At 41.2% G+C, this 14,507-nt stretch overlaps 1 protein-coding gene across 1 annotated transcript in view; it reads right to left on the bottom strand.

Moving 5' to 3' along the window:
* Nucleotides 1-4,961: 4,961 nt before the first annotated feature.
* CDADC1 (cytidine and dCMP deaminase domain containing 1) overlaps nucleotides 4,962-14,507 on the bottom strand; it is a 9,600-nt gene continuing 54 nt past the window's right edge. The window contains exons 1-8 of the mRNA XM_009578076.1: nucleotides 14,478-14,507; nucleotides 12,751-12,928; nucleotides 11,332-11,910; nucleotides 9,210-9,259; nucleotides 7,969-8,138; nucleotides 7,257-7,446; nucleotides 6,537-6,597; nucleotides 4,962-5,289 (exon numbers count right to left, since the gene is read on the bottom strand). The exon at nucleotides 14,478-14,507 is cut by the window's right edge and continues 54 nt beyond it. Of these exons, the coding sequence (XP_009576371.1) occupies nucleotides 5,216-5,289; nucleotides 6,537-6,597; nucleotides 7,257-7,446; nucleotides 7,969-8,138; nucleotides 9,210-9,259; nucleotides 11,332-11,910; nucleotides 12,751-12,928; nucleotides 14,478-14,507 (1,332 nt within the window). The 3' untranslated portion in view covers nucleotides 4,962-5,215. The remainder of the gene's footprint in view (nucleotides 5,290-6,536; nucleotides 6,598-7,256; nucleotides 7,447-7,968; nucleotides 8,139-9,209; nucleotides 9,260-11,331; nucleotides 11,911-12,750; nucleotides 12,929-14,477) is intronic.

Raw genomic sequence — 14,507 nt, forward strand, 5'->3', positions numbered from 1 at the left:
CAAACCAGCCCCGGTTTAGAGCTAGGGAACCGAACTGAGGAGCCTTCTCTGACTCGGGCTCGTTAAGCCAGCCGCAGAATCAGCAGCGCAGCTCTTTGGCTCTTCTCTCCCTGCACCGAAGACTTTGCAGTGCTGCCCTTCGCCTTCTCACTCAGGGGCTGCAGGATTAGCCATAAAATCATAGAATCATTAAGGTTGGAGAAGACCTCTAAGATCATCAAGTCCAACCATCAATCCAACACCACCATGCCCACTAAACCATGTCCCTAAGCGCCTCACCTACACGTCTTTTAAATACTTCCAGGGATGGTGACTCCACCACTTCTCTGGGCAGCCAGTTCCAAGGCCTGACCACTCTTTCAGTAAAGAAATTTTTCCTCATGTCCAATCTAAACCTCCCCTGGCGCAACATCTAGTCTACGACTGCGACCAGCAGCACGCATCACGGAGGCACATCAGTGCTCTGAGTTTCAAGGGAGTGTTTTGGCATGTCGTGAAGGTAACGACCCCTATCTTGGCTCTACTTGTATCACATTATCAGTAGGAGGTGGGTTCCAGTGGAAGGTGTCTTGTGCTACCAGCCCCTTTCAAAGAGGGAACAAAACTGCAAAATACTGAGCGTCTTATTCTGCCCGATATCTGAAAGTGCTTAGGACTAGACGGTGCCTGTGTATATGTATGCAGCATACAAAACTGGCACGTTAGCAGATAGCTATGCAGGTCTGGGAAACCAGACGGATCCCAAGGAAGATCAGCAAGTGTTTGACAGCGATTTCTGCAATTACCTTTCTGTGCAGAATGGAGTTCAGCTCTGCATATGTGGCACTGTGACCATCTTCATTAATGATGCAGTAATCCACATCTATCAGAAATTGGCACGCACCATCTGCCCCTTTGCTTTTCTAGTCTCCAAGCAATGTCCCTTACTGGATCTAAAAAATTAAAGCCAAACAGATATTTGAAGTCTGGCTTGCAGGCTGAAACAAAAAAAAAAAAATCCACTTAGAGGACTGCAAAGCTTTTTAGAGTAACACTAGTATTAAACATGGCTCTGGGAAGCCTCAGAGTAGTACTAGTATTAAACATGGCTCTGGGAAGCCTGTCCGATTGCCAGCCCGGCTGACCATGTCCTACTGACTGCTCACTGTGTGTTTACAATGACATTTCAGTTCAAGAGCACTTCTGAAGTGTATCTCCCATCAGCCTGTCCCATTGCCAGCCCGGCTGACCTGACTGCTCACTGTGTGTTTACAATGACATTTCAGTTCAAGAGCACTTCTGAAGTGTATCTCCCATCTGTCCCTGCTTACTGCATGTGGCTCTGTGACACGAGCCAGTCTTGGAGTGCATCGAATGGATTCCTTTCAGATGAAGTTAACAGGAAAACGAACGGTAGGAATAGCCCTAACGCACTGCGCTGGCTAACAGGCCTGTCCACATGCCCGGGCTGGAGCTAGGTGGATGCAAAACCCTTGATGGGTCAGGCCTTCAGCATCACCTGCTTCATGCTACAGACTCGCTCCCCTTCAGCTATACTGCTGAGCAGCGTAGCCCCGATGACTACAGCAATCCCCCTCTGCAGTGACTATGAATCAAGACGCCTGCATATGCCCATACAGGCAATCCAGGGCAGCAAGGCAGCAGGCGCAGCAGGGACCCATTTATGGTCAAAACTTCACCCACTTCTACCCTTTCCAACCAAGAAACCGGCTATGGAGGTGGCAGCTCACGCAATGCTCCCTGAGGCAGTTCTTACTCTCCCGAGGAAGAGAGAATTAATGCTCATTAATGCTGGCAGGGCTGAGGGAGGGGATCCCAGCCCTTCCCCCGGGCTGGCAGGAGGCACAGTCTCATGTTGAGACAAATTCTTCAGGCAGAGCAGAGGGAGGTGACGCAGCTCAGCAAACAGCTGGGACTGCAGGAGCAAGGATAGCACTGGGCTGGTAAAAGGGTGTGAGCATTTCAAAGCACTCTGTAATGTTTCTAATAAGCCAAAGCACTTAAAAATACACTTCAGTACTTGCTGTCGGATTAATTTATTAGCAGAAAACATATTTTGCTGTAAGGCAGACAACTAACAGAGAATTTCTGTAATTCTCAGTCAAGCGGCCAAATTATTACTTATAGTTAATACCTGCAATTAAAATGACTGTTCTCAAATGAATGGAAGAGACCCAAAACGCATATGGAAATTTCATACAATATATAAAATATATAACTTTTACATTTCTTAATTTTAAATACATTGTTCTTTTTATGTAAGAAACAAACATCCTAGAGTTCATTTGCAAAATAAGCACTGCAGGAGATATCCACTCTTCCGTGGCTCTCCCTGGTAAGCAGATGACATGCACAGCAGCGCCTACAGAGTCCATCGGTTGAGAAAGAAACCCCATTCACATTGTTCCTGTTGTCCAGAATAAAGATCCTACTTTATAATCCCAGCAAGAATTAAAAGAAGTAGAGTTACCTTGATAATCAGAGCCTACAGAAATTTGTGACCCTTTGGAGGAATCTGTAGAAATACAGTGCGACAGAAATAAAGCTAGACTTCCAAGCCTTCAGCCCTACAAGCAATTCCAAGTTTCATGGAAAGTTTTGTACAAAAATCCTCTTTTTAAAAATCAGTAAAAAGTAAAGGTAAAATCTTAACGCTTCATGAAGTACAGGTTACCAGCAGCATTCACTGCAGCGTAGTTTTTTAATGTGTATGATATTTGACTTGTATCTTGATTTACATCTCCATGTACCCAGGCCACCTATGATGTTTCAGGGACTTTTCAATTTCAGCTGTCCCTATAAAGACACAGACTTCTTTACTGATTTTGATACCAGCTGACTGATCAATATAAAACTTGAAGGGGCCTTAAACCTGCCCCTGTTTTTTTCCCTGCTTCTACCTCAAGTAGAAGAGCATTGCCCATGGATTATGGAAACAAGGTTTCAGTGGGTGGGGCAGACTTTTTACTCTAATGTAGACAGTGTTCTTCTGATCTGTAGAAAAACCCAAGAGTAATTATTCTAACACAAGATGCTTACAAGAAGTGTGTGTGGGAAATATGCCGAAGTAAAATATTTATGATTTAAAAACAGATTATAATCTTGCTTATGAAACACCAACTTTGACTTTAACCTCATATGGAAGTTACAAACAATGAAAATATATAATCCTTGATGAGGGGAAAAACCTGTCTTTCTGAGGTTTGTACAGCATCCAGGCCAATAACTTAATCCCCAGGCCCTGGACTCTGAATCTGACAGGTGAGGCATAGAGCTCTTGCAGCTGGCTCTGCTGGTCCTAAATTCAGGACCCGGGTTCCTCCACACCAGGTTACAAGATCTGGTGAAGTGGCAGTTCAGCTATTTCCTCCTGAGCTACTGTGAAAAAGCACTCTTTTGTGGTGTGATGCAAAAATGGATTTCACCATCCTTCCCTCAGTTGACAGTGTCAGATTTTTCTCCTTCATTCACTACCTGGTCCTGGGAAATGAAGCTGTATGCACCCGGCTTAGCAAGACAGCAGTGGTGCAGGAGGTCAGCCAGCGGCTGATGAGATTTCTGCTGCTAGCTCTGCATGCGCTGCACTCAACCAGCAGCCCTAGAGTAGCCCTCACTCTAACCAGGCTCAGAGAAACAGCAGCTTCTCCAGCTCCAGTGAGAGTGAACTCTCATGGTGGTAAGAAGATATAAGCATTCCCCAGTTCTGAAGTCTGGGTACTCAAGAATGAAGTTATACTTTGAGCCATGGGGAATCACAGATCCTTGCTGCAGCTTCAAGCATCAAGAACTGTACCTTAAGTTACGGGACCAGTAGCCAAACTGTGAGAACAGACTCCATAAATTAATGCCACGTTAAGGATGCTTTGCACACTATCCAATCACAGCTTTGCTATCTAGTTCCAACCTTTTCCAAAGCCTAAAAGAAACAAACAGAACCTAGAGCAGCATCTCAAGACATGATTCCCCTTCCAGGACTTTTAAGGAGGGCAGCAAAGTCAAGATCCATGAAAGAAATGGTACAAGGCCATTTATATATCCTACCAGCAGCAGCAGCAAAAGGTTTACGGTGGTTGCACTTGAGAGCTGAGCAGAGGAGTGAACAGAAAGTCTTGGAACATTTGCTCAAACAAACATCTAGAGGTCATATTCAAAGCAGCGAACAGATGGGAGTAAGGAGAGCGACCTCTCAAAAGATGCTGCGTACAACTCTCTGATGTGGTTACCCATTACCTACCCAGCACCCCCTCAAAACTAACAACAACATTAGACTGCAGTTTCACTGGCTGTTTTAAAGTCACCCTTGCTCCACGTGTAGTCATCCAAGAGATTGGCACCTGAAAGATTTGGGCTATTCCACTGGTTCCATCCTATCTAAGAAACAACAGGACATCTGGCACTTTCTTAGCTTCTGTAGTCCTAGAAGCCTGTTAGTAAAGATTAACAAAACCTAAACACTAGCGATCTTCACATAGTATGTGGGGGCCAGTGAGATGCATGCAGCCAAATCCTTTTAGACCTGCATCCAGAAGCTGAGAAAAAGCAAAGCTAATCTTTGTCTATGTTAATTCAGATGGGACGCACTTGAGGAAGCACACAGAGCAGCAATGCAAGTACCACAAACCAAAACAGCTCTGCTGCTATGGTAGTTGGAAGAGGGTATGTATGAGAGACAAGCTTGATCTCCGAATCACTTACCTAGCAACGACTGCCATCCCAATGGCTTTGTCTCCTTTATACAAGCAGACTGAGAAGCAAAAGCTACTTTCAGGAACAGGAATAATTGCTAGGGATTATTTATCTAGCATTTCCTAGAAGATTGGCTTGACAATTGTACTTGAAGAACTACAACTTATTTCTGCATTCTGCTAGCTGAGAGCTTACAAATCCATTCCCTCAATCCATACATCAAGCAAAAAAGATACCATTTTATTATTACTCTGATCTACCAGCAATAAACTTTCAGTATTTTTTTTTAATGTGTTAACAATGATTAGCCACCCAGTTACTTTCACAGAAAATACAAGCAGCATTTTTTCCCCAAGAACTTCTAAATGAAAAAGACCTTCAGGTAATTCTGTAAAACATTTAAAGACATCATAAATAAACTTATTCTAAAAATCACTTTCCAAACAATAAATAAAACTCTTCCTTATTTGAAAGTGCAAACAGGCTGCATTATAAAGTACAGACCAAGACTGCAGAAGTGCTTAGTTATTCAATAGTGACCAAGACACAGTTTCTTGTTTTGGTGCTGCTGGTCATCTAGTGATTTTGTTTTCTGGACCCCATCTGAAGAAAAAAAAAAAAAAAGTGTGAAATATTAATACAATAGTAAGCATAGTCTAAATACTCAACACATACAGGCACACTGGAGTAACACTGGGTGGGGGGCTGGGGTGGGGGAGCTTGTCTTCTTCCTCATACAGAGGAACATGCAATAATCATACTAAAAGAAACATACTAAGCAAAAATAGCAACTTAAAACACTTCAGTGTTGAAAATGCAAGCATACCATCTCAAAGAAAACATTGTTAGAAAAATGACCGCTGTTAAAGGCTGTCAAACAAAGTACCCCAGGATGAATCTTTCTCCAGCTGGGTCTAAAAACCGTTAGCAGAGAGAGGGACAAACAAGCCATAACATTTTGGAGTGATTACTAATGCCAGAAACACTGCTCTGAGCCCTTCCTTCCCCCCTTTCCCCCCATCTCATAAGGAAATAGCTAACAAAGAGACCTCTCCACTAATCTAGCTCACTACATGTTAGGAATTAGCTTGTAGTATGCGGCTATTCATGTGCTACAAAAACCACCTTCTATCTTTTTTATGCTCCTAGCATGGTGCTCAATGCTTTGAGTAACTGCCAACTCCCTATCTTTATGCTCCATATCTTCATGCTTGAGGCACAGTAGATGCCAAGGGTGGGTCCCTTTTGTAGTACTATCCTAAGACTATCCTAAGACTCATCTAAACTCTTATTTTCAGAAGATGACAGCTCCCTTGCTACAGGCGTGCAGGTCAACAAGGATTTTGCGGCCTTTATATTCTATATGTGTGTATATACACACAAAAAAAATGTTGACTGAAAAGCATTGGCATAGATTCTACTTCATAAAAGAAGCATTGAAATGTTCTGCAGAACATATTTAGATGACTTGGAGGACTCAAATTTCTCTTGAAAAAGAATGGCACTCTTTATAGGACACAATATTAAAAGTCTTTATGGAACAAAATCTAAAACATGATAAAGTAGTCTGAAATGACTATGTGCAAAACAGCATGTTGTTGACCTTGATAATAGCATTATTAGATTTTGTAACGTGTGCCAATGCCAAGCATTTGTTAAAACAAGCTTGTTTTCAACTTACCATTAGTTCATCTATTCAAAAAGCTCAGAGAAGTTTTCATAGCAAAATTTAACTAATCAAAATCAAGATTAATTAAGACTAATCAATCCCAGAGGGATTCAGGCTTGTTTAAAACTTGATCTCACATATTGACTTCAATCATAAAATGAATTAATGAAAAAATACTTACTTTCCCTGGCTGTGGGGTCATGGAATTCAAGGGCATTAGTGTGAAATGGATTTAGTTGCCACTGGTAAGAGAAGAAAAAGTTTACTTATTCCAGAAGACAGAAGAAAGAGCAAAGGGTGAAAGAAAAAGTACCCTACAGTCCTTCACTGTAAGGCATGACTAGGGGTGAGGCAGGAAATGAAGGGCTCCCCCTCCAAAACACACTTGCTTTGAGGATAAAAAGCTATTAAGGGGTGCGTGGCCATTTACTCCCTTGAGAAGGGGAAACGAGCCTGCTCAAACCGACAGTGCTGCAGTTTGTCGTGGTGAGCACCCTGAGCGCAGGTGCACTTGGCCACCTTCAAAACCCACCGCAGCTCTTTCAGGAGCTGCTGGAAGGGCATACAGAATCACACAGTGATCTCCCACATCAGCTGCCGTGCTGTGACAGGGAGGCTTGGAGAGAACTTCAGAGTGTGAAGAGACCACCTCAAACAACAGCAACGAGTTAGAGGGAGATCTCCAATACAATTAGAGAAAACAGACACGCTTGGCCCCACCATCTGGCATACTGCACAGCATTTCTCCCCAGTGTCATGACAGAGCAACCTCTCAATTCCACTCACTTGACTAAACAGCACAAGGAAATAGTCCTCTATGCTGGCTGCAGGTGACTGCTCACTCCACACTCCCACCAATGCTGCCCAGAGGTTTTAGAATATAGTACATTTAGACACTTACTGTAAATTTGCTTACACCCTCAAGTTCACCAAACTTCATATAGGATATGTCTGCTTTCTTTTTTCCAGCATCAACATCTCCTGCATAGATCTGCTTGATACCAGCCCCTTTGATTAAAGGGACACATTCATCACACGGACATTTCGTCACAAATATCATGCTTCTCTCATCTGGCTTTATTTCTCGACACCTACAAGCAGTCAGAAAACAGAATTTCAGAGTTTGTATCTTGATAGTTTTGAATGGTGACAAACTTGATACCTCACAAGAGCAAGCAAAGAAGTGGTGTGTTATCTACTCTCAGAAGCAACTTATTCCTAATTGAGTGCACAAGTACACAACAATACCTAGTTTGGTTTTTCTATCAGTGAACAAAACACCCATCCCACCTCTCCACACATATCATTGTTGTAAGTTTCAACAATTGCCACACTTTTACATTTCAGGTTATAGCATGGTCCTAGCAGGAAGCAGAGGCAGTGGCTTGTATCTGAAGGATAGCTGCCATGCATTGGAGTGAATATCCTTTAAAAACGAAGTTCACTTAAGAAGTCTGAAGAAACCCCAGGAGCTGACTGTGTCCATGCACATCCAAGTTCTGCATCATAGGCATAAACATGACCGTGACTTCATCCCAGTGACATCATGCATTTGTCATGGAATTGTTTCTGAACCATCTCATTCTTTTCTGTGGTAAAAATAAACCCATTACCTGAATGTCAAGGCATTCTGCTCCGCATGTATTATGTATCTGAACTTTCTGATTTCCCGATCTTTTTGTTTATCATCCATGTGTGGAAAATCAGCATATTCAGATCCAACAGGAAAGGCATTGTAACCACAGCCTACAAAATACATTGCTCCTGTTCCATCACAGCTTCTCTGCAACAGTAAGCAAAGCATCAAATTTAAACTGAGTACTAAGTCAAAGTGTTGTGCAATGTATGCTTTCACATTATCAGTTCATGCCAAGTTAGAGCAGTTAAAAGCGAACTCTGCTCTTGCTAACTGCTCCATGTCTGTATGGAACTTTCCCACTAAGCTCAATAGGAGCTGCACGGGCAAACTGTAATACCGCAGACAACACACTGCACCAGGCTTTAGAGGCTTTCTGTTTAGCAAGTAATACTGATAGCAGGAACAAAAAGTCTGAAGGATTTAGTCCTTAAGCCTTTCCGCAATGTACAAAATTAAAGACAGCTGGAGTTAGTCCCTGATGTATCACAGACTCTCTCGCCTGTCTCTCAACAGATCCAGTGACTGGCGGGCTGACCAAGCAGCGATCGGCGATTGAAATCAGAACAAGAAACAAAACAGCAATAAGCAGCTGATGACTGAAGTGCTAAAAACAAATTAAGAGTATGTTGCAGCTGCATGAAGAATGAGGCTTCCTGGGAATACGCATAATCAGAGACATAAAGAAATAAAAACTTTATGTTTGGATGGGAAAAAGCACAGTAACAATATTTGTAGAAAAATATCAGTTTTGATCCAAAAAGGAATGTGCTAAAGCCAGTACAGCATTTCAACTGCAACAAAAATCCTCAAGAGATTGTCAGGCTATGATTGCACTGAGACCTCTCCAAAAAAGAGCGGCAAAGAGGGACCATGCAGAGTAGGCACATGCTGCCTGATCAGCAGCAGTGGCAAAACTTTGTAGCCGGGACACCTGGAATAACTGACAATGCCTAGGGAAGCAAGCACACCGAAAAGCTAGGCAAAGACACTGTGGTAGTTACTAAACTCATTTATACTTCCCCTTCATCTTGACAACATAACAGTGAACCAGTCATTAACGTAGTTACTAAAGAATGAGAAGTGCAAGCTTTCTATAGTGCTGTGCGTGTGTATGAAAAATGCACGTGTATAAACTTAAAGCAAAATAACAAGCTCAAAGCAGACACAAGTATATGAATTGTGAGTGCAAGAAAAAGCAACTTTTTCAATACTTACTGATTTTTCTTCTGCCCAAATAATAGCTCCAACTCCCGTTTTATGATCCTCTAAAATACACAACATTTTAGCAGTAAATATCAAATAAAGCACTTCTGAGTTACCTATACATTAACATATGACATCCTAGAGGAAGCAGTAACATTCCTTGTTGCTTCGTGGACAGGAGAACAATTAAGAGCTTTGAAGTCATATGAGACTATTGCAAAAGCTGGGTGTGCTTTAACTGCAAGGCCAGCCATTCTAAGACTTTGCTACATACATTTTGTTCACAAATGCTAAGAAGCAACATATATCAGATAAGAAAATGTGTGCCAAGAATATATGTGGACAGGTTCGCTGATATGAGATGGCAAACTGATAAAAACCTTCTTATTGTTTACTACTTAATTTAATTACTTAATTTCTGCCATTCATTAAGTTTATGGTTCTGTGGTCTGAATTCCTATCAAAATTAGTTGTATTTTACACATCATTCAGAGACAAAATGTTAACAATCGGATTTTGGGGCGTGTTTCCTAGCACCACCACAGGAAAACTGGAACAGAACTTTCATTATGTGACTTGGAAGATTTTTATGGAACTTGGAAATCTTCCCCAGTAGCTATTGATAAGAGTCTTGACCAGTTAAAACAGAGCATATCAAGGAGAAAAAAAATGTTTCAGGCTTCCAGTGATTAATATTGTAGAATATGCTGTTTCAGTTAACCATTTCCATCATCCTTGGTATCACTACCATATACAATCACTCAAAGAGGGTCTTTCCTGCCAAAGATATGTTTTATGAGGGCTGCATATTTATTAGTCACTGATGTATATTAAGCCAGCATAGAAAACATTCTATGATCTTGCTCCCCTTATATCTACCTATATAATAATGTAAAGCATCTAAATATGTGTGTGTGTGTGCTGTTACTTACTTTAATTTCATTACAGGGCTAAAGGACTTATTCATTACAGGAATAAGAGTTTGTTCAAAAAACAGACCTGAGTCCAGGCTGAACAGCACAGATAAAACTGAATTTTGCTGCCCCAAGAATGAGTACTCAAACTTGGTCATTCTATCTTGCTCTGTACAACAGTAGTTGTACAAAAAACTCACAACTGGTTTCATGAAACTTCTGAATTACTTCTAAAAACGCAATCTCCTCTGCAACTTTTGGTGACCAAATTTGCAGAGGGTACCCAAAAAAAAAACCCAAACCAACCCAAATCAAAAAAGGGAAAGGTTCTAAAATACGAAGATTCACCTCTACAAATAACGAAGTCTGAGTAAGTCAAAAGGCACATTCAGCACCTGACTTGATAGGCTGGTTTTGTGTGTGCGTGTTGGGGGATTAGTTTTGTTTTAAGCTTTAAATAGGTACTATTTATTTGTTTACAAGGGTTTTAAAAAAGCAACTATCCTATCTAGATGAAAAAAACATCACTAAGGAGTACCACAAAGTTTTAAGTCTTCATACTCTGTTCTCTGGAAGAACTTACCAGTTTACTGCATTGCTACCCAGACAGAATAAAGTAGCCAACAGAAGTCATCTGTATCAAAAAATAGTCAATAACTACCCTTCCACTCTGAAAGCCTGTACATCAAAACTCCAGCATCTTTGCAAAGATACCCCCCATCAGATACATAATCACTTTCACTAATAAGACTGGAACTGGGAAACTTAGTTAACTGTACTTAATGGCCTGCTGGAAGGATATTATTTCACTGTTCTTTTCTGAAGAAGCGTACATAATATGCTTAAAATACTGGCGCCCATTTGATAACAGAACCATCTTGTGAAACCTGAAGTAAAAAAGAGCCTCAGAGCAGCTTGAAGCATTTAAATGTCATTGTATTCTATTTTCAGATAGGTGTTGGACATGTTGTCAGGGCAGGCTTTGCTAGCACTGTATGTGAAAGACCTGCCCTGATTTTCTCTTGGAAAGCTCAGTGCTTTCACCACACAATACTATGTACCCCTGTGGAGTTTTTACTACTACTGCTGCTCCTGTTTCACGGATGTAAGAACGGAATTCAGCAGCTTGCTCAAGGAAGTATTTGGAAGAAGTAAGACTGAAATCAGGAACTTGCTCTACTCATGAGACCCATTTTTCCTCCACTACTATAACAACTCACCTGTCCGGTATGCAAGTAGTCTGGCTTGTATCATACAGTGCCTTGCAATTTCTTGGGGCAAACCCTGATGGTCTGTTTCATTCGTTTGCCATGATCCACTGTTGTAAAATCCAAAACATCCAAAGACAGGGACACTGGCAGCCACTGTCGCCAAGACCAAGACAAGATCTTTCATATTTTGCCTAAGGTTGCTGAAGTACGGATTTTCACAGAGGTTCTCCAGTCCTATTGTCATCAATATTTGCTTGTGCGTTTCCTCATTTGAAATTAGGAATAAACTTTCATACTCTTTTATCCTCTCTTGTCTACATGCAGTATAAAAGTCAGTATTCAAGTCAGGCTGAGATTTTGCTATTTTTTGAATAAAATCAAGCTTGGTGGAAGTTTCTTCAATAAATTGCACCATGTAGCACCCCAAAGGCTGAAGCAACACACACACACGAGCACGACTATTTGACTTCAGTCTTTCTACTGCTTTGGCATCTAGCTTTGCATCATCAGTAGTCATGGGATTGGACGCCTCAGTCTGCAAGCTGATTTCAGGATCTGCAGGCCAGTAAGAAATCCTGTTCACCCCAGCTGGAAGAGAAGATAATGCAGCAAAAGGAACCATGCAAGCACAGTGGAACATAAACCTCATTTTCAACACACTATTGCCTAACCCTGTTTCCACTCCTTTAAGGCCGTGAGTGCTATTTCAGTGGCGTCTGGAAAACAAAAATGCTAGCATATACGAGTATCAAGAGCTTATCAGACTTGATAATCAGACTATAGACAAAAATTGGAATTTCCTAAGTTCTAAGATCTTTGTGGCACCCTAATTTTGCATCTTACCTACAACAGGTACATTAACACCACACAAAAAAGTTAGCACTAATAGAAGTTGCTGCTGAGATTAAAAACCGGTACTTGCAGAAGGGCTGTATCAGCAGATCCCATTTCAGGAAGTGAATAATCCGACTTGTTTTCATCTCACTTGGGAAAAGGAAACCCTAAAGTACTCCCTGTGATTTCTGCATAAAACCCACCCTTCCTCTGGTGCCACTGACAAGCAATGGGAGGGCAAGGAAAAATGTAGCCATCTGGGCCTAGTGATCAGGCTTAGGGTTGCTCTGGCAACCTAAGTGCAACAGGTATGTCAGAATCTCAGCATGCATCCCAAGGAAGAGACAAGGACCACCAATAATAATAGTTGCACAGAGAAATAGGGTTTCAGTAGCAAACCCTAGTTTCTTGATCATCAGCTCCAGGAAATCCACATTCAATACTGTTTTCAGCCTTGTGGAAAATACCAGTGCAGGCTACACAAGTTAGGGATTGGCATTCACAACTGGGACAGTCCAAACAGAAAACAAGCTTTCTGATCCCACCAATCACAAGCATAACATTTACTCCTACTCTACTACAGTCATTGCTTACCATTTACAATCATTTTTAAACAAGTCGAACATGGTTTTCTGGAAAAATAAAGATCACAGTTTTTAAGTCTTGATCCGTGTTTAATGAGTGCAATCTGGCCAGCATGCAAGTCTGTACTGGAACAATGAAGACCGATAATCTTCATGTTTTTCACCACAACTAGACCACTCTTCTTTACCTACAGAAAAATGCATTACTATTATTATTATTTTACTTTTTTTCAACATCAAGTCCATAGAGATGTTACAGCTCTTCCTTGGGTAATAGTAATCGGCCACGATCACAGCATATAGCTCCTCGTACAAATTGTGATATGAATCATTCAACAATCTCTGTTACGCTTCCCCTAAGCAGTATTTTTTTTGGTGGTTTCTACATGCGCCTCTTAGTATCAAAGTGCTGTGCCCCTGTCAAACTTCAAATAGGGACTTGTCGCAAATTCCTGATTTTTCTGGTCATTGCTTTGCCCATAACAAAACCCAGAAGCAGCACAGAAAATTCTGTCAATTATAGCTGAAAACCCATCTGAATCATCCAGCATCTGGGAACGTTCATTAATTTAATTTCTGTCTTAAGCTTGACCATCCTGGGAGCCAACAGCTTCTCTAGCTTTATTTCTGTCTCTTCATTTATAGAAATGAATCCTGGTTCTAAAGAATCTTCCGTGGAAGAAGTCTGCATACCACAGACAAGAGCTCTTACATCTGGATTCCCATGTACTGTGAGGAAAGTGGATACAGGCTAGTTTGATGAAGCTGGTGAAACAGATCTCATTACGCAATCCAGCTGCTACCAGAACACTGTTGCCTTAGATCCGTAAATTATTCAATTTCTTCGCGGTTACAGACATGAGGCTGTACTGAAGTCCTACATATAACCCAAGTGCCATTCCTAACTGAGTTGCTAAATTTGAAGCTGCTTTTGAAGTCTGTATGGTGCTGCTCATCTATCCCTTTTCCAGATCTAGTCCGGGACATACCAAACTCTGAAAATCAGGCCTAATTGTCACTCAAATTATTTTCCTATCTTTTCTTGTCCTGGCTGATACATGTGCTATGGATCTTAGCACATGGGTATGCTCTGCACAAAGTAGTAATCATTTTAAAGAGCCCAGTAAGAAGTCTGATCACAAAAAGGAAACACCCTGTTCCAGGACACTCTGAAAATGCCCCTCTACTTTGAAGTGTAACTGGCAGCTATTTAGAAGACCCATTCTCACGGACGGTTTCTTTTCATTGTCACTAAGGTAGTTATCTACAAGTTCTTGATCAGCAAACGTTTCAAGTAGTTCTGTGCACCTCCACTGTATAAGAGAACTCTTCTACAATCATGAACATCGACATTTTAAAGAATATCTCTACACCATCAACCACACTGATTTTAAAGTTATAATTAGTATACACTAAGAAGTGCACAGTATATACCATGCCTCCTTTGTTATGCTCTTCAAAATACCCACCAGCATTTTTTACTGTTTGCTTTACCTGTCGGGGGTATGCCTTGCCTTTCAAAGTTTTTCAGAAATAGCATGCTTTTTAACTGTTTTGCTATTTTTCTCCCACCGGTGGATTTTTTCCTACTTCTAAGAAATATTTTAAAAATGTTTATCAGCATTTTTTTTCTTCTTCCTTCTGGACTATCTGTCATGTAAAGAGCAGTTAGGTTAAATTCACTGCAGGAGCTATTAGCATCTGTTCAGAAAGACCAATTAAACGTAGACATTTTACCTGTGATTTTTTCTGTTGCTCAGCTGAGGG

Source organism: Fulmarus glacialis, unplaced genomic scaffold (genome assembly GCF_000690835.1).
Source record: "Fulmarus glacialis isolate BGI_N327 unplaced genomic scaffold, ASM69083v1 scaffold38435, whole genome shotgun sequence".
Taxonomy (NCBI): Eukaryota; Metazoa; Chordata; class Aves; order Procellariiformes; family Procellariidae; genus Fulmarus; species Fulmarus glacialis.